This window comes from Drosophila busckii, chromosome 2L (genome assembly GCF_011750605.1).
Source record: "Drosophila busckii strain San Diego stock center, stock number 13000-0081.31 chromosome 2L, ASM1175060v1, whole genome shotgun sequence".
Taxonomy (NCBI): Eukaryota; Metazoa; Arthropoda; class Insecta; order Diptera; family Drosophilidae; genus Drosophila; species Drosophila busckii.
The window spans coordinates 1,855,173-1,876,311 of record NC_046604.1 but is presented as its reverse complement, the minus strand read 5'-3'; the positions used below and the strand labels follow the sequence as shown (position 1 = coordinate 1,876,311).

Sequence of the window (21,139 nt, the reverse complement as noted above, 5' to 3'; positions counted from 1 at the left end):
AAAAAGGTTCGCTCAGGCGTAGCTTGCGCATAAAAAAAAGCAAAATAATAGATTAAAAATGAAGTGGCCCAAAAGGTTGTTAAATCTTGCTAATGTGTATAATTTAAGTGGCTGCGAGAAAAAAAAAAGTAAAAATTTAAGAGCTGGCGGGCTTAAGTCTTGAGCGTTAAAATGGCAGCCAAATTACGTATACGCGGCGGTGTACGTCATGCAGCTTAAGCCGCTTGGCTGGCGTTCAATAATGTGCGGATTTAATCCACAAATTGGCCAGCCTCGGCCCAGGCCACATTAATTGCAGCCTATTTATGCAACTGATTGGCTTTATATATATATATATATAAAATGCAGCGCGGCAAAAGCTGAAATAAGTTTTTAAAAATAAAATTGCATAAAGAACAGCTGCTTGTTTGGCTTTTACAGGCGTGTGTAAGTGTGTGTGTGTATTTTAATTATAAAAAAGTATTATTTGGTTGTATTAATTAATGGTTAGCTGCCATACAAGATATGCTACGACTTAGCTTGGCTCTAGTCAGACAAACTAAAGCTGCAAGTTATAGACTCTTGTGTAACTTAACTAAATTTAAACTAATTCATTAACTTAGCCTACAAATGCATCTTTGGTCCAAACGGTAACGTTTTTGGGGGATTTTGTTGTTTGTAACTTTCTACATTATGTACAAGTGGGTCGCTTGACTGGCGCCGCGCCCACTACAAATAAACAAAGTGTCCCAGCCCTTGAGCTGGATTATTGTTCACCGCCTCTGCTGTCAGATTAGCCGCCGACGCATTTCCGTTCACATCCAGCGCAGTGTCCACCTCCGCCACAGGCAGCAGTCGACTGTAGATGCCCGAGGGCGCATAGCGCGCATGCATGTGAATGTCCAGCAGCTTCTTGTCCTTGCCCAGCGAGCTAAACGAGTGCGTAGCCGTGCGTATTTCGCGTATATTGTAGACTGGACTGTAGGCGCGTGTGGGGGGTGAAGCTGAAGTGGCAGACGCTGTGCTGGCTCTGGCGGCAGCTGGCGGCGCGCTGCTGCGTTGAAAGAAATCGCGACGCAGCGTGCACTCTGTGGAGTTGTCCGATGAGCCAGAGCTGCTGGCGCATTCATCATCTTCAGCATCTTCGCTGCTGCTGCTGCAGCTGCGCAAATCTTCGGGCAGCGACAGCTCCGACTCGAGCGATAGCTCCAGCAAGCTTGCCGCGTCTGCATCCTCCACAGCAGCGCTGCTCACACTAGTCGTCGACTGATTAATCGCCTCATTCAAATTGGCCAGCAGCTGACGACGTCGCGCATAGTTGGGCGTGCGCCGCACCAGGAAGTGACAGTTCTCGCCACGACGCAGTCGCTCCGCCTGCGCACGCAGCGGAAAATCATCGGCGTGCAGCTTGCGCTGGCATTCCTGGCCCGGACACACTTCGTACAGCGAGAAGTGCTCCACGGGCTCCAGCGAGTTGTAGCAGCCCAGCAGCAGCTGCAGCAGCTCATCGCAGTTGGTCTCCTCGCTGATGACCAGCGACTTGTACTGCGACGTTGGCTGCAGCGCTGAAGTGTGCACGCGTATGAGGCCGCCCGGCTTCAGCTGCAGGCAGAAGCGTGACTCGCCCTTGGGATGACAGGCCTGCAATATAGCCGGACGTGTGTCCTCATCCAGCACGAGTATGGTCTTCACGCCGGCGCGTCTTTGTGCCACCTCCATGGAGAGATAGAAAAGCCGCGGATCGCGATGACGCATCTTCAAGCTGTAAGCGAGCGTACAGAGTTAGCTACAATTTGAAGTGAGCGATTTGATTGAGCGACTTACCGTCTTAGCAGCTGTGCTATGACCTCCTTGCTAGTCGTGTCCCATTGTATGCCCAGCGTCTTGTATTCAATGTCAATCTTCAGGCAGTTTGTGTACACTTTGATGGTGGTCTGAGCAAAAAGTGTTTGATTGTTAGTTCAGCTCTCAGTTGCTTCGCTCAGTTGCTGACTTACCTGTGGCAGCTGCTCATTCAGACTGGAGTAGCTGGAGGCGCGTGAGGTGGTGCGCAGCATATCTGTGGGTGGCTCTGGACTGCCGCACATGGAGCTGGCGCAAGAGCTGGCATTGCTCGCTGAGCGCAGCGATAAAGAGTCCGAGCGATTGCGCAACGGCGAAATTTGTACGTGTTTTAGCATCTGAAACAAATAAATATTTTATTAGAATTGCTACAAAATACTTTAGCATATATATAATATATATAATTCTCTGTTTTGTATACTAAAATTTAATTTAGAAATGTGTAGGCATAAGCTACAAACTATTTGTATTTATTGTGCATTTAATTAATATTTTTATTGCATATAAAATAATAATTGTCAAACGTTTCTCTGCATAAAATAAAGCAATACATTTTTATTTTAATGTTTATTTTTACTTTCAAGCAATAAATTTAGAGCTTAGCACAATTATTGCATTGTATATAAAATACAATAAAATTAAAATTAAATATTAAAATTCTCTAATAAAAATAGAAAGAAGCAATAATTTGAATTCACTCATTTCATATAATTTCATATATTCATTTATTATATAATTTTTTGCTTCAAATATATTTTATTTTGTATGTACTTAAATTTTCTTTTTCACTGCTACACAATTGACGCCAATATAAAAAAGTTTTTATCAAGGGGACACTCGGGATTGAACCGGGGACCTCTCGATCTGCAGTCGAATGCTCTACCACTGAGCTATATCCCCAGTTGTCAAATCGAGAACAAAAATATTGTAAGTCAAGCCAAGCACAGTTTGTGTTGCTAGTTTAATGTTTAAGCTAAATAACTGTGGTAATCGCTAAAGCTGCCACTCAACTTGCAATTTTCCGATAAGCGAACGCCTAATCTGTTCAGCCTTGAGCCACGTCAAGCTGCTGGCAGCAGCTCATCCTCTTGCTCATCATCATCTCTGCAGTTTGTCAGTAATGTGAGCACTTGAGTGCAGCGCTGACCCGCCTGCAAATTGCCCCCCCGCTGCCCCAACCCGTTCGCTGTGCATTGCGTTGCGGTTGAGTTGTGAGCTCGGCGCGTTCTAATTAATCGTGTGAAAGTCGTGCAATCATTTTGAGCTCTCTGCTGCTGCTGCTGCTGGTGCTTGGACATTTTAATTAATATTGCCGCTGGGCTATGCTTGTTGGCTTATTAATGTAAATAATTGAGCGTCAAATATATTTTTCGCCAGCAATTATCAGACGCCCACACACAGAGAGCAAAAGCAAAGCAAAGGGCGCTGCCCGGATGTGAAGTTTGCTGAAGTTGCAGCGTCTGCTTGAGAATTGGGGGGCGGGGGGACACAACGACTTCCGCTTACAATAAGGCACGCCTCAAGCTAGTCGAGCGTATTCAATCAGCTGCCACACATAAAAAAAGAACTGCCAGAGCATAGAAATTTCGCTGTTGACATAGGTGAGCTCAACCCTCGAGCACATTCATCTCCATTTCGTTTTCATGGCTCATTGTCGCGCTTCCAGCTTCAGCTACAGCTTCAAGCTCTTGCCGCCAGCCGCCAGCCGCCAGCCGTGCCCTTTTATTAATTTCAGTACATCAGGCAGGCAAGTCACCCGCACAGACAGAGCGCTCAGTGCGCTCTCAGCTGAGTGGCACTAGAGTGCGCGTTGTGCCCCACAACGTTGCATGCTTCACTACACGGCAGCATTTGTCAAGCAACAGCTCAACCCTCAATCGATTGTCAGCGCTTGGGGGCCCGACTGTGTGGGTTAATCAGTGCCCACATTTTTTGCCGGATGTTGCAACTTCATACAGTTTTAGCAGCACTGCCAGCACTACCGACGAGCGCTGCTGAAAAATGCAAATCAAATAAATGTGAACTGTGTGAAGCAAAATCAACAAAATGTTGTTAACAACGTAAATTGAATTAGAGCAAAACGCATAAAATTTTAAGAGACGCACATGAAAATAAAGAACGCAGCAAAGTTTTGTGCGTAAAATTTTAGTACAAGCCAAGCCAAGAGCAATTATAGATAATCAACTGCAGATAGAACGAACTGTGCAGTATATTGTCTGTAGAAAAACCAGATTTCTGCCTGTGTTTTGAAACACGCATTGAACTCTGATTATGGGCAGGCTTTAGGTTAGTTAGTTAGTCTGCAGCAGATAGTGCGAGCAACTTTTCCAATTATAATGCAAACAGTGCAGAGCTGAGACTTGCTTTATGTTTTGGCAGCAAGCAACAAATTCCAGGCGCTGGGCAATAGCAATAAGAGCAACAAGAATGTTTTAATTTCAAGTTGTCGCCAAGTTACCTTTGAGCTGCTTCAACCCTCGAAACAAAGCCAGTTTATTTATTTGTCGCCTGGTCTAACAGGAAAACAAACACTAGCGAGTCGGCCCACACACACACACACACACACGCAAAGGCCAAAGCCAATGTCAACGTATTATTGATTGAATTAACTGCTGCTGCTGCTGCTGCTGCTGCTGTAAAAACAAAAAGCACAAAGCGTTGCGAACAGCGCAACAGAGCAGAAAGAACAAAAAGGTTGCAAACATGTAAACTCACTCTAAGCTTGGCTTACGCGGCGGCTGATTAATCAGCCTATGCGCATATGTGTTACACTGCTTTGCGCTAATGATGCGTCGACAAGGACAAGACATCAATGCGCGTCCTTCGAAGCAACAAATGAAAAAAAAAATCTGAGCCGAGCGTTGCGCCTTTATAATTTTTATGTTTGCTGCCAAAGCCAAAAGCAAAGTCGCCTTAGCGCTCATTAAACAAGTAACCCTTGCATATTTTATAAGTAAGCCGCAGAGCTTAAAATAATTTTCTACGTTGCTTCTGACCCGGCTAAAAATAGCTGTGCATAAAAAATGCCAAACCGCCAGCATAAATTAAGCGTAAAGCTTAAACATCAAAAATCACTCAAGTAAGCATACAAAGTAAATGCTAAAGATATTAACAGCTATATATATATATATATACATATATATATTTTTTGTTAATGCATCGCTGCACATTGGGGCAAAAGTTGTTTGTTTTTAGAACACTGCGCACACAGTGCTCGTAAACTTAATAAACAGTTAAATTAATTGGCATTTGCGCTCAATAAATTTCACAGCTAACAAACAAAAAAAAAACAAAAATTGTATAAAAATAAATTCAGCTTAACTTTGTGCGCTTTGTGACTTTTTGACGCGCATTTCCTGTGCGCACACAGTTACAGTTAATAGCAACAGAATTTGTTTAAATATTTGCGCACTCAGTTTTTTTCATAGTTCAGCGGAAGTGGCAGCAGCTGCTGCCTGCAGCTTACAGTTCAATGCAGATTTTTACTTTTTAATTAGTTAAAAGAATTTAAAAATTAATTTCATTAAAGCCCATCATAAATTGAGACACACGCAACTCTTTTTTCATATATATAAAGCGCATAAACTAGCAAGCTAAAGCTTAAAAAAGCCACAGAAAAAAAAGAGCAGTAGCAATTATTTATTAAATAAAAAGCGCATGTGCATTTTATAAAATAGAATTAATATTTAAACTAAATGATTGACCTCATGGTGTTCACGTGAACATTTGTTGATACTTCGTCAGACTTGTTGTGTGTGTGTGTGTGTGTGTGTAGCTTTATGGCAGCTAAGCCGCTTTTGGCGTAACAAACGACGTTGGTCAATGGCAAAAATGCAATGTGGAGTGCAATTAAAAAGAAACAAAAAGTGTTGCATAGCCAAAGGGCGCCAAAGCCGCATAAGCTGCTAGCGTTTGCCATAGCAATAACAATAAGCACAACTTTTCCAACAAATTTGAATGTAAATTTCACAGCATTAACCTTCTATTTTTTTTTTTTTTTTGCTAGTGCAAATCCCTGGGGTTTAAGCTTGGGCAGCTTAAGTGGTTGGCGCTGCTTTTTAATTGTTTGGGCAAAGTAACAAGCAGTTTTGCTTTAAAAATTAAGCAGCCAAGCTAAGCATACAACGCACTAGGCTTTTGTTTGAGCCAGACTGCTCATTAAAATTTGCAGTGCAGTAAATGCAAAAGAAATGGCAGGCAGCGAGGCCAAGCGGCCGAGAGAGCTGTAAATTTAATTTAAGCAACGCTCAATTGTTGCATTTAAATTGTTTCTAATTTTAAAAGCCACTAGTTTGTATTTATTATTTCTATTTTAAGCGCTTTGTTTTAGCCAAAATGCGCAACACGCATACGCAGCGTGTGCCACACACGTTCAAAATTGTGTAAGCGTAAAGTGCCAGATAAAAATGCCGTGGCCTGCGAACAAAACAAGCACAAGCATGTTAAGGGGCTGCGTGGGAGGGGCAGGGGCGAACGAAAAATTGCATAAGTGGCGCCACATGCGGCAGCGCATATCAAAAACAAAAAAAAACACCAACTGGGATTTGCTGTGGGTGCGAGACACATGGCAGCACGCCTGTCAATCAGCGTTGCCAGACTGCCGCACTAAAGTGCAGTTGCAGTTACATTTTGTGTGTTTTTGTGGCGTTAATAACGTTGAGCATATAAAATGTGGCGTGGCCTGGGTGGGCGTGACTTGGGGCGTGCCAGCGCACATGTCATTTAATGGCAGCACAAATAAATTGCAATTATTTAGAGCATGCTTTTAGGCGTGCGCCCAACACACAGACACACAGTCCCCTCCCCCTCACACTCTCTGGGGACGTCTGTCAAATTCAAATTTTGTGGTCAGCAAATGGCGCTGGCTTTCGCTTCTGTGTGTGTGTGTGTGTGTGTGTGTGTGTGTGTGTTTATGCATTTTGTCACCTAATCATTTGCATATGCTGCGGCTTTGCATTTCTATTTGCTTTGTATGATTTTCACGCACAGAGCAACCGGGAGAAGAAAATTTGTTCACGCTGTGTCTGCGTAATTAAGTTTAGTCCCAAAAACAATTTACAGCAGCGCATGAGAGTTGCGTAAATGCATTTAAATTCCAAAATAATGCACAAATAAATTGTGCAAAATACGCTCGAGTAGACTCCGGGGGAATCAAAATTAAAAGCAAATTACTTTTAAAATATGTAAAATGCATTTCAAAAACAAAATGAGCATAAATTTAAAAATTTCATACAGTTAAAAACGCTGCCTATTGAAAATGCAAATGACTGACAAATTCAGTAGAGCATAAGAAATTATTTAAAATAATTAATTTGTGCACTTAGTTTTTAGTCACAGACTGCTATGAAAACTATTAAAAATTTGAATAATTTTAAATTCAGCAAAGCATAAAAAATTATGCATATAACAAATTATTGCGCGCTGGGAATTCATTGAATGCTGAAAATAATATTTTAAAAAATTTGAAAGCTAACAAATATTTTAAATAAATTGCAATTGAATGAAATGCATGATTTCAAATAAAATATTAAGGCTACAAGTTGAAATGAGTTTTATAAACAAAATTGATGCAGTCTTAGTTTTAGGTCAACTATTCAAGCTTGCTATTCATTTAAATCAAAGCCTCAGATATGCAATTCATAATTTTTACAATAAAGGTTTAGTTTCAAATAAAATATTATTGCTGCCAATGCCAATGCCAGTTGAAAGGCAATCAAAGCTTTCAGTAAAAGAATTGCATGTAATAAATGAGTCAAGCTTGGCAGCAGCAGCAGCAGCAAATTTTGCATCATCATAAGCTTGCTGTTACTGCTGGCCACGCCCACAAGCTGGCGAACGCCCCTCCTGGCGTGTTGGCTGACAGCTTCTATAAATTGCATATTTTAAAAGTGTCGTAAATATTCGCGTAGGTGCGAGCGCCAACTACGAAATTGAATCGAATGCAGCATACAAACGCCCACAAGAGCCACGCCCACTCACACTACGTGTGCGTGTATGTGTGTGCGTGTGTGAGTGTGTGTGTTGGGGGTCACGTGCACTTCAATTTGCCACTGCATACTTGGGAGCGCGCAAAAGTTTCGCTCATAAATTGCAAGTCAAGTTTTTTCGGGTGGGGCGCACACACATGTTGCCAAGTCTAAGTCTAAGTTCCAAGTTTATATTTATGTTGGGATTGCGCGCATTTGTTAATAGAAGCCGGAAAACGCGCGTGTGTACAACAATTAGAGGCGTTGGCTTGAGGCCTGCGGCAGCGACATTGAAATTGAGTGCATCCTTTTGTTGTTTGGCAGGAAGTCACTTCCCCAATCATTAAGCGATCAGAGCTAGCTAGAGTAACATTTCTATATAGCGAGAGCTGGCGACGGAAGCTTGTGGCAACTTGCAACTTGTTGCAAGCTAAACACGTTTGCTTGCATAAATTCTTTCGTTATGATTTATGCACTGAGTGCGCGCTGAGGCTGAAACTAGTTTGAGGCCATCCGGTAGCTTGATAAAAGATAAATATATATAAAAACGGCATTAAGCATTCAAATTGCTGCTGCTAACGTCATGGGGCGTGGTCTGCCACATTTTTGTCATGCCTCGCACGCATTTTGCCACAATCAGTGTCAGCAAGCAAATTGCAGCTGCTTAAGCCGCTCAAACGGTTTGCTGAGTAGGCAAAGTGATTTTAGCTCATCCGCCCCTCGAAACGTGTGTGTGTGAGAAATTGATGTGTGCCCAAATCTGTTAATAATGCCAAATCAGAAGCTAAGCACACACTGAGAGAAATTGCGGCAACTATTAAGCTCGAAGTTTACTTGAGCTGCTATATTTGATTTTTATTCAACTGATAATAATATAAAATCATAAACTAAACATAGCACCGCATACACTTAGCGCATGCAAAGCGCGTCAAATGTAAATATTTGGCTTGAATTGCACTTGAGCTGTTTAAATTAATTATTTTATTTTATTTGATTTTTGTTAATCGAAACAGCTCAGCATACACTTAGAGAAATACCTACAGTGCCAAATAGTTATAGATTTAATTGCAGTAATTATTTAGCTTGAAGTTTAATTTAACAACTTTCTTTTAAATATTATATTTTTTATTGAGTTTTGTTCAACTGATAATAATGTTCAATCATGAACGAAGCATACACTTAGCGAAATTACTGCATTTAAGTTTGTTACAGCTTCAATTGAAATATTTCTAAGCCTAAAGTGTGATGCGCTTTGCTTAGACAGCTTTCAATTTATTTATTGTTTTTTATACATTTTTATTTGTTGCAGTGTATGCAAGTTCCAGCCCTTGGCATAAACTTTTAGTATGTCATGCTTGTAGCTTTAAGAAGTTTTCTTTTTTTTTTAATAAGTTTGTGCTGCTCGTTAGTGTTGTTGCCACACCTTGAAGACTGCCGCCCCCTAAAGCAGCAGCAGCAGCAGCTCAATTACATTTGTGTCTTCTAGTTGAGTTGAGTTGGGTGCGTAACTATTTGCTACTACATTAGTTCCAGGGTGTGTCTAGCATAGGCAATGGGCTAAAGGGAAAATCAATTACCAGACCAGGGCTGGCATTGGCAGTTCAATTTAATAGCCCTCAATTGCATATTAAAGTTGCTTTATATTTTATGGCCTTTTATTGCCTTGCAACACACAGAAAATTCGCGTTAGCAAAACATTTTTTTAAAAATGCTGCACTGTGAAAAAAACTCTAGCTCATCAGTTCCTGTCCTGTACATGGCGTGCCAAAACTCAATCAAAATTGTCAGCATGCATCAATGCAACAAAGCACCGAAAGAATCACGACCTGTGGCTATGGCGGAAGCTGGAGCTGGAGCTGGGCAAAGCTAGTCTGCGTCCACTGCTCGAGTCTCGTCAAGGCCGTGCTATTAATTTTATTTTTTTAAAGCATTCCACGCTCACTGCCGCTGTCTCTGCCTCTGCCTGTTGCCAAGCGAGCGAATGAAGCGCTCAGATTACCTTATAAATAGTTAGTTGGGTTGTTAAAGTCGCGCTGACGACTTGCGGATGCGTTGATGAGACAATCTCATGCCACATTCAAGTTTACCTGCAACAAAAGAGTGTGAAAGAGAGAGAGAGCGCATGAGTGTGTGTGTGTGAGTGAGCGAGCAGTTGACTAATTGTTAGCGATGATATCACGAGCAATAGAATCGCCTAGCAAACACTTAAAAAACATAAAAGGGATAATTACGTTTAAAATGCCAAGTATATTGCTAAGAAAATTTAGCGGTAAATACGAGCAAGCATTCAGAGATAAATCTAACATAAGAAAGATAAAACAAAGGAAATGTTCTACCAAATTTTTAAAACTATAAACAGAAACAAAAAGGAAATAAATTGAAATAGTTAAACATCGAATGACAAGCAAATGTGCTACAAAATCTATAAGCCCATAAATAAAAGTACAAAATAAATAATAATATTACACATAGGTCGAATAACAATAAACGAGTAGAGCAAATATTTTACAACTTTTATAAGATTATAAATAAAATGAAAATGTTGAAATAAAAGTAGACATAATCAAACAAAAAGAAAATGTATAACAATATTCATAGAACTTTTAATAAAATGGACAAAAAATAAATAAAAGTATACATAGCTCTAATTATAATCAAACAAAAAGAAAATATTTGTTTAATTGATAAGACATTAAATAATATTTACAAAAAGTAAAAAATATCATAAATAAATCTAATTAAATTCAAAGCAAATTTACAGCTAACAAAAAATATATTTTATTCTATTTATACTAATCAAATTGATGGATTTTTGTTCTCAGAAACTTATTGCAATATTTATTGGATGTGAAAAATGATTGACATGTGTTCTCAGTATTTCTCTCTTTGTAGCCAACTATTTAACTACTTCCCAAACAAATCGATTATGCTTAACTTGTTTACATATCAGCAGCAGCAGCAGCAGCAGCAGCTTGGGCTGCTCATTTTGCATCTTTTCCCAAACCGCCTGTTAATTGAAAGTGCAACTGTCTTAGTTTCCCAGGCTAGCGACAGCCACGCGACAGCTGCCAGCTAAAGGAAAAACCATATGGGAAAATGTGCCAAAAACAAAAAACTATGAAGCAAAGCAGTAGAAATATGAAATACGCGCACTCAAAGCATCGAAAACAATCTGGATACGCACACAAGCGCAAAACGCAGAAGTTCTCAGCTCCGGCATGTTGCACTTGACGATGATGCAGCGCTGCCGGTGGCTGTGGCAGTGGCTGTGGCAGTGGCAGTGGCAGCTGACTTGCAGTCCTGGGCTCTCATATCTCTATAGATAGCGCAGGCAACTGTGGGAATTTCGCTATGAGAAATGCGAGTAGCGCAACCAAAGGCAGCTGCTTCACATGCTGCTGTGTCTGATCAAAGATGCATTTGCTACCTGCAACCAGCAACAACAACAACAACAACAACAACCACCACCAACAGCAAAGCAAAGCGTAGGAAATATGCGTGGCCAACATGTGGAAATGTGCGCAGGAAAATGTAAATGGAAATGGGAAATATAAGTTGATGATCCAAAAGTCAATGTCGAACGCATTTTTGGAGCAGATTTAATGCGTTTATTGTTTCCGGAGCGGAGCGGATGTTGGAGCAGCCGCTCAGTTCAAAGTGCAAGCTGGCATCACCGCAACGCTACAAGATCGCTAAAATTAATAACAAACAATAGCATAACTGCAACCATGCTGCAACCAATTCCAGATGAATATTGCTTGGTTATTATTATCTTCCCAGGTAGAGCAACAAGCTCTTTTGTCCAGCTCTAAAGAGATTGATGCTGTGATAAGCGTAGCGAGTGGGAATTGAAATGAATGGAAATTAGATTTGGAAATGCTAATGGAAATGGAAAATTCACTGCTTGTTGACAACTTGAGCTGTTGACAACAAAAGCCGCACGCATTAAAATAGCTTAAAGAACTAGTTTACTAGGCTAAGTAACTGGTTGAAAGAATTTCCTTTGCTTTGATAACATTTATAAATTCCATGCTTTGTTAAATAATTCTCACACAATTGACTTGCCAGACTCATGCTGACTTCAAAATGCTTAATTTTTAATGATTTTTATACAATTAAATTTGACTCAGGTGTGTATTTCCTGCTAACAATATTTATTGTTTATTGTGTGTGCGCATCCGTTTGTGACAAACTGTTTGCCATTATATTTATAAGAGAATTGTATGCGCGATAATTTGTCAACTCGAAATATTTGTAGGCATGAGTGGGCAGTATTTGTTATAAACATTATAGCCACACACACACGCATTTTTATGTAACCAACAGTGGCAGGAAGTTCATTTTTATGCCTAGAAATAAACAAAAAAAATTTGTTGCCATATGCTCATAAATCAGCGGTAAATTTTAATGAATAGTTCTTGGGCCAGTTCGGCGTAATTACTGCTGCGGCTGCTGGCTGCGAATTAAACTAAACTAGTTTGCTGTTTACGCTGGTCAAGCGCAAAAAAAAAACTTATTTGTTGTAGTCAAAGTTTTGTTTTTTTTTTTTTGGCTAGCTAAGCGACTAAAGTACAAATGAAATTACACAATGCTCGTAAAATGTTGAGTTGAGTTGCTGTTGCTGCTGCTTTTGTTGTTATGCTAATGGGCAAGTTTGCTTTGGTTCTGGGACTTGGAGTCTGCGACAGCAATTTTACTGCTGCCTGCCTGCCTTTGAAATATTATTTTCTTTTCTTTTCTTTATTTATTTTTTGGTTACTCTTTTGTGCGCCGCATTCGCTTTTTTTTTATTCGCTACAGCGACTTTTGTTTGTCTTGGCTGTAGCTTATCTCAAGAGCTTAACAGTTACTTAAGCAAATGCCTCAATATTTGCTCAGCAACAAGTAACAACAGTTAGCAACATTGTATAAATTCTCAATGCAATGCAATGTTGCTCAACATGCGCGAAGGCTGCGCTGCTGCTGCTGAGCTGAGTGTGCAATAAGAATGCATGAAGAGCGCAAGCAGCAACAACAAGAACAACTGCATTTAGCTATTTGTCACGCTCTGATGTATGTCGCACGCGTCGAAGCTGACGTCGCCGTTGACGTCGCTTAGTCATTTGTGCGCGCGGCGCTGCTCTGATCTGTCGTCGGTCTTTGACTTTGGCCATTGCCTTGCGCTTTTTTCCGCGTTTGTCAACAAAGTTTCTATGCAGTTGTTGCTGACCGCAGCTAATTGTTGCCAATGATGTTGCTGATGATGTTGCTCAGGTGCGTTGACTGCGCGACGTCGTGTAATTTTTGTTGCTATTACGCTTTCAACGTGTTGTTGACAGCAGAAAAAATTAAAAATACTTGCAACTGGTATTTATAGTGTTGTTGCTTGCTGCTGCTTCAGTGTTTTCTTCCTGTATTGGAAAATACCGAGGAAAAACTAATTAAAAATGTGTGCACACTGCACAGTGTCCAAAAATCAAAAGCGGCGGCTGCTGCTGGCCAACCATGCACTCAATTAAACTCAATTGCTGTCAATTAATTAATCAATTATTATTATTATTTTTATTTTTTACACATATAATTTTTTTCACTCAATGTTTAATTTAATTCGAGAGCAATTTCACGTTGTTTATTGTGGGTGGTGGCAAAGCGACAAGGCGGCGGCACTTGACAGATTTGTGTGTGTGATGTGTGTGGCATGCAACAATGTGTGTGTGTGTGTGCTTCAAGTGCTTCTTAATGCGCTCTGGTGTTGTAATGAGCTATACGGAAAAACTGGTAATGCTCTTGAGAATCGTTGGACCAGTTCAGAGCATATTAAATTATAATTATTTTTGGTTCAAAAGTTCAAACATGCACATAAATTAAATATAAACGTCTCTCGTCTATTTTCCATTAAAATAAAAGGAAATTTCTGCTGCTACAAAGGAAATTGCTATTACCTTAAAAATAAAATGCAGAGTATTCGCCTCTCGCTCTCACTCTATGTTTGTCTATAAGAGTTCTTGTAGCTTCTTGAAATTAATTGAAATATTGCAACGCTTTTGAGGCTGCGGCACAGAATTTAACATTTAAAGTCGCAGCGCTGAAATTTATAACCAAACGCATAAATTTATTGAAAGCCTGACATATTTTATGGCAAACAAAAGTTTTTACCGCCTCATAAATTAAATATACTATATGCTTAACAAAAATAAAGGCCAGCGAGCCACAGTGAGCGCGAAAAATCTAAAAATCACATAAAGCTTTCAGCTTGCGACGGAAATTATAAATTCAGCGCAACTTGTTTTTTTTTCACTGATTTTTTTTTTTTTTTCACTCCACAAATTACAAAAGCCAAACAACATTTTCATTTCACCGTCAATTTCCATGTAAAAAGTACTAGAACAGCTGGTATTGTGTTACACTTGTCAATAAATGATTGCAAAACAAACAGAAAGCGCAAAAAACCAAAAGCAAAAAAAAAAGTTACTTTGCATTTGCAATTGAAATTAAGCAAGCATTTAAGTTTAAATTGCAATTGTTTAAATGCAATTCCCAGCAGACAAGGTCGTTTAAACTAATTACACATTTGCTTAGATAAATCAGAAAAACTAAAATTTAATCTCATGCCTACAAAGTAAGATTAAATATGAGAACGCGTCTGGCTGAGCTAAAAGCATTTCAAAAACAAAAACATTCATAATTCTTTAACAGCATATGCAGTTGAGTGGAACAAAAACACACGCACACACACACACACATGCAACATAAGTAAGTGCTTAAAAAACAAAAGGCCAATTCCACGAAGCAAACTCTTAATGAAGTTATGCCCCAACGAAGGGAAAGACTCTGCAACTTGAACTGCAACTGTTGTCAGTTTGTCTGCAGACAAAACAACGGAATCTGCATCTTATGAGTGGGGAGTGAGAGGGACAGAGATTAGAGAGAGAGAGAGGCAGTGCTATATAAAATATAAATATATCTTATGATAGGGCGAACTGTCAGGCACTTAAGCAACTCGCTATATAAAACTGTCGATTAAGTTGTTTTCATTTATAGACACACAAGATTAACAAAAATTATAATAAATGCACGCACACAAAAAGAAATAAAAATTAATTGCCAACATTAATAAACAAAATATATGTAAAATATTTATGCATCATTTAGTTTCATATAGACCTAAAATGTAAATTTGTTTATTAATTTGAACAGCATTTAAAAAATATGTAAAATATTTAAGCTAATAATTTTTGATGTAGCTAAATAAAATGTGAATTTTAGCTTAAATATATGTTTAAAATTTGTGCAGCATATAGCTTTATATTAATAATTTGTATGTGCCTAAAATGTAAATTTATTTATAAAACGAATTTTTCGAGTGTTAGAAAAATATTACACAACCAAAAACAAGTAATAAAAAATGATTGCTGTATAAAAAAAATTTAACTAAGAGTATTTTAACATTTTAATATTAATGTGTCTAGTTTATATATATTTTTTATGATATTCTTTCAGTGTATATCTGACAGATTCATTAATGGAGTCAGCAGTGTGTTTGCTCAAGGCGCTATTGATATGCTGCCAAGGCAGCACTATTTATATAAATATATATGTTTATATATATGCAGCGCTGATATAAAAAACAGCGACGACTGCTAGCCCTTTTATTAAAAATTACAATCCCAATCCTAAGCTAACAAACACATTGCAAAGATAAATGAAAAACAAAACTTTCAAGCTCATCATCAGAAAAGATAAAAACAAAAAAAATAGCAGCCATAAGGGTCAAATTTCGTAGCAACAGCAAAAAATGTAAAGCAAATATTTGTGCACATAAAAAAAAGTAATGCATGTAACATAAAAAAAAATGATTTTGTTATAAAAACAGTGAAAACTCTCACAGTACTTGGGCTACGCACAATTAGTTTGCCTGGGAGAGCTGCAGTAGCCCAAACTGGAGCTGGAGCTGGAGCTGAAGCTGAAGCTAAATGCTTCCTGTGTCGCCCTTCCCCAACTCTGCTCAGCACAAGCTTTGCCATTGTTTTGTAATACGTTATGTATAGAGGTGTATGCCAAGCAAGACTTGTCAACTTGTCACTCGACTCTCTGCAGTGGCAAAAGCGGCAGTAACTGCTTTTAAGTTGGTTAATTTGTCAAAAGGCAAAGCGAACGAGCCAGAGTGAGTTATAAAAAGGAAGCAGCAAAGGCAGCAGCAGTTAAAACGAAGTTGGAATACTCTAACAAATTAGTTAACGATGAAATGTATTATTAAGTGCAGCTTATAAATACTTTGTAAAATAATATAAATAATTTATATATTGCTGCTGCACTAAATAAAATCAAATAAATTGTTGCTCTTTAATTGCTGTAAATACAAAATTCTAAGCATTATATTTTATTCATAAAAAATATTGATTGAAGGCCTCAGTGGTCTACATTATTGTAATATAAAATTAATTTTACAATTAAAAATAAATAAATAAACAAATGTTTTCTTTATTTAAAAATTAAAATTTATTATTAAATTGATAGCTTGGAGCAACTTTTATCTTAAAATAATAAGAATATATTTTTAAGCATAATAAATATTGCTTAGATATATTACTTTATTATTTATACTGTATTATAAGTCAAAAGCTTGCAATATTTTCAACAAAGCAGAAAGTTTACTATTTAATAATTACATTATGATCTCAATTATATATTTCTCATAAAAAACAAACTACTCAGTTGACTTTTTTGTCAATGGAACAGCATTGAACAGTTCTAGTCAATGTTTTTAGCTGCCTTTGCTATTGCTTTCCATACAAGTTCAAGTTGGCAATGTACAAAAGCTTAAATCTCTTACAAGAAATGCGAATGCATTATGTCTGAACGCTCTGTCCTTTTTGTTGACTGCTCCTTTTTTAGCTGTTGTCAGTTGCAAGTGTAGTGCTGGCAGAACTGATGTACGTGAAATTAATCGTGCTCAAATAGAGCGCCAAGTGGGCAACAGTTTAGCTGCATTTTTTTGGACTCTTCTTTTTTTTGTAGGCAAATTGGGGCGTTTAAACTGTAGCGCTTCCGGCCTAAGCTGAGGCTCAAGCTGGGGAGTGTGTGTTAAGGCTTTGCCAACTGCACACACGCATATCGATTACGTGCGAAAGAGAGCGCGCACAAGTGAGTGAAAGAGACAGACAGCAACTGGCAGTACTTGCAGTTAATGAATCTTCGCTCTGAGCCACACAAAAGCGAAACAAGCAACTGAAGAAAAAAACTAAATGCAAGTCAATCAAGTCCGTCAGCTGGCATTCCCACAGTGCATTAAAGTCAAGGCAAATGCGCATTCCTGTTGCCAGGATTGAGTTCTTCTTCTTCTTCTTTTTTGTTTTTTGCGTTTCCCAAACCGCCAGCGGTTGCATTTTGCGGTTTTAGGCTTACCCCATTGCCTGAACTTTTGCTGCTGCTGCTGCTGCTGCTTGTCTCTGCTTTGACATTAAGCGTGAGAATTTGTCGCTCAGTGGGCGTTGTTGAGCTTTGGGGCACGTGTTGCACGCATCGGAGGCATAAAAAATGTAGAAAGTAAATCTTGCTAAGCAAAACTCTGAGCCGAGTTACGATTTGTGGCCTAAACGAAAGTTTTACGAGCCTTTAAAGTGCGCAGGCATGAAAACTTTATAACGACTGATGACTTGACCCTAATGGGGCCTTAACTCACTATCTAGTACATAAAGAATGACAAAAAGCAAATGCGAGTAGTAGCCAGAGATGAAAGTTACAGTTGCAGTTGATTAAACATATAAAAAGAGAGCAGCTGACCATAAAAAAAACACAGAGAAAAACAAAAGTATGCCCCAGAGAGAAAAGTGGGAACAAAAGTAATTTTAACGAGTTCTCCCCAAGTTCGTTTTTTATGCAATCGATAGAACTTGAAGCTTGTAAAAAGACACGTAGTTAATGTTACTAATCAGTTGGCTAAGAACTAAGAGACAACACGTAGCCAAAAAGAAAAAAACCAGTAAAAGAATTTAGAGTGATAATAATAACTTTGCTTAATAAATTGCCAAAAAGCAAATAAATTCAATTTAAGTTAATTATTAACCAAAATAAATTCAATTTCCTCAAAAGCATGCAATGAAATGCGTAAAATTCAATTTAAATTTATTATATTCCACTAATGACACTAATAATTTAACTATCATAGCTAAAAGTCTAATGCTCAATAATTTGTTTACAATAAAAATTGTTCGCACCTAGATAATTCCCATGAATTTTGCTTTTGTTAATTAATTGTTAACAAAACGGCAGCAACTGTTGTTGAACCTTAGCGCCAATGACTTAGCCAGAAAAAATTGCTGACGCGTTGCTAATGCAGAAAAATAAATAAAAATTCCCCAATATGTGCATAAAATTAAATTTTGCTGCCTTTTAAAGCGCTGACTAAGTTTGAATTTAGCTGTAATTTAGCACACTTAGCATGAAGCCAGCAGCAGCAGCAACAACAACAAATTGTTAAATATAAATAAAAATAAGAACAACAAACGCCGCAGCTTTTGACATTGCAAACTGATTGAATTACAAATCACATGAGTTGCCAAGTCGATTCGAAATTTTATGGTCAATTTACAAACAGCGTTATGCAAATGAAATGACAATTGTCTTGTCTAAATTTTTATTGTTATTTTGTTGTGTGTGCGGGTGTGTCAATAATTTAAACAAAAGAAATAGACAATGGCCAGGTAGACAGCTCGAGTTAATGGGCGTCTATGGTCAACACTTCCTGTTAACGTTTAAATGCCGACAACAGAGCAAGTTGCTAGCTATGCTTATATAGTTATTAATCAATGATCTGATCAGACTGCGCTGCTTTTCTTTAAAATAGTGAAACTGCAGTACGTGCTTGCCATTGCCAAATATCAAATCAAGCGCATATCCTTATATCACGTTCGTTAACGCGGCTCAGAGCTGCTTACCTGGGCACTAGGGCACTAAAGGGCGCTAAGCCATAGCAAACCGCACTTGACAGTAGCTGCTGCTACCTGCCGCAGGATACGCTCACGTATGCCTAAGGACTCAACCCCCACCCGTTGCGTTGCATTGTTCGCTTGCATTTCCTCATTTTTAATTAGTCAATGGAGCGCAGCCGAGTCTTGTACAAATTGTTTAACAGCTAAGCTGCTTGCAACGTGCGTAGCATGCAACATATTGTTGCCCATGTGAATTTCAAGTGAAAATCCAAGCGACAGGAAATTAATTCAATATCAATTGTCGTCGCTGCTGCTGCTGCTGAGGCAAACGAACTTGGCTAAAACGCAAAGTGAAAAGCATCAGCAGCTTGTGGTTTGGTCTTTAGTAAAAATCTCATAATCTTTGGCAAAACTGAAAGCCGCCAGGCCCACAGACCAAAGTGAATTTTCCAAGGTAACCAGCTTATTATCATTATCGTCTGCTTAAAATCTCTCTGCTCTCTCTCTCTCTCTCACTCTCAGTCTGTCTCCCTTTATTTCTATAGCTACTCTACGCTGCAGGCAAGTTTAATTTAAACACTTGACTGCTTCTCAACTTCTGATAAATTGGCATAAAAAGTAAAAGTTCTGTTTGCAACTTTTTATGCAAGTTCTATGCTAAAATTTATGTTGCCATCAAATTGTTATAAACTCATTGAGCTGTATATTTGTATTTTTAAGCGTGTGAAAGACTTTAGCTTATAGTAGTATTTTTGATTTTTGCTGTTTGTAGCTTGATTAAAAAATTTATGTAAAATTGTTGTTTCATCATAATGAAGTAAGCTCGTTTCATTCATAAACATTTCAACCAAATCTCTGACTAATTATGTGAATAGCGACGATTAGCATAAAAATGTTTATGCATTTATTTTTGTAAAATAGCTGAGAAGGTCTCGATTTTTGGGGCTGCCTCTGCTGCTGTCGCTGTGTGGCCCCTAAAGCCAATGAGCGATTTGCATAAGCGAAAAATTACGCTAGTGTCTACTTCTTCATTAAATAAGAAGATGCAGAACCCGCCACAATGACAAGTCGGCAAACAAAAATTTGCATTATAATCGCGTGAAGCTAATCTGGCTGCTACTGTTATCATGGCTAAGAGCTGAGAGAGTGTGAGAGAAACGGAAATGAGTTGGCTCACCCAGGTGACCGTTAAGTGCAGAGAAGTTCAATCAACTCTACATAAGAGATAAAAAAATTCTATGCTTAGAAAATTATTTATGAGCTAAGCTTACAAAAAAAATTAGAAATATTTTAGCGCACAGATTTTAATTTTTAATTTCAATTAAAAATGTTTAACTTTCGTCCAAGACCAATAAAAACTTCTATGCTCATAAATAAGATAAATTAAACAGCATACAGATTTAGTTTTTTTTAAATGCCAAGTTCTAACTGGGAAGTGAAAATTCTTAATTGTCTTATGGACATTATGTGAATATAAAAATTATTTCAGCTTGGTATGCAACTTTTAATTTATTGATTTTAATTACTGATTTGTTAAACTTGCATTTAATCTTGAATCTGGCAAGTGAAAATTCTAAACTTTCGCCAAAAACGCAATCAATTGAAAAATGAAAACCAGACCAGAAAACAAGTCTGTCTAGATAGCATCGCATCTTCTCGAAGACTTTCTAGCGGAAGCTCAGTCAGAATTATCGAAATAAATCAATTTCGTTGGCCAACTGCAAACTGGGTTAAGCACACTTAGCCAAAGCAGCAGCTGAGCTGCTGAGCTGAGTTGGTAGCTAAGCTAATGATGATCTGCTTGGGAACTTAATTCTTAGACGCCAATTATTTTACATACCTTTGTAAAGTTTTTCCGTCGACGTATCCAAATGCGTATAATCCCAATAAAAAATTTATAGGCTGACTTTGATGGATTGCAGTTGAGAGCAGGGGCAGAGGCACAAACACTCAAATAGACAAGGCCGTTTTAGTTGTTTTTTTAGCTTTATGTTTTTCTTCTATTCGTTTTGTTTTGTTTTCTTGGTTTGCATTAGCTTTATCGTCTGCACTTCACTTAACAAAACACAAAACGCATTTTTATGCGTAGCCAAAGGCGCGTACGTGCCGCATTATGCGATACTTCGATTCCGACGCATCTGTTGCAACAGCAGGAAACAGGTGCAGCGGCAGCGGCAGCGATTTGTAATGCCGACAGCTTAGTTTAGTTTTAGTTTTAGTTTTAGACACTGGCACTTAATTTGCTGTCAATTTAGTTTGCTTTGCTTTGGTTGACAAGTTAAGCTTTTTATTTGCATATGCACTTGCAGCTGATAAGCCAAAAAAACAGTTATGTAGATATAGCATGTGCTGCGAGCGAGCGTAACAACGACCGCACTCGACTGTGTTTAAAATAAGACTAAAAAATTCCAACGTCGAGGGCTAACCTGTCAGCCAAGCAGC

General features: G+C 38.4%; 1 protein-coding gene and 1 non-coding gene across 2 annotated transcripts; both read right to left on the bottom strand.

Moving 5' to 3' along the window:
* Window positions 1-438: 438 nt before the first annotated feature.
* LOC108597049 lies at window positions 439-21,075 on the bottom strand. The gene is made up of 4 exons (XM_017983368.2): window positions 20,538-21,075; window positions 1,977-2,159; window positions 1,804-1,913; window positions 439-1,741 (listed from the first exon to the last, which is right to left on the bottom strand). Exons 2-4 carry the CDS (start codon window positions 2,157-2,159, stop codon window positions 709-711), a joined length of 1,326 nt encoding a protein of 441 aa, XP_017838857.2. The 5' UTR covers window positions 20,538-21,075; the 3' UTR covers window positions 439-708.
* Window positions 2,650-2,721, bottom strand: Trnac-gca. The gene has a single exon. It is a non-coding gene; the product is annotated as a tRNA-Cys (tRNA).
* Window positions 21,076-21,139: the final 64 nt, after the last annotated feature.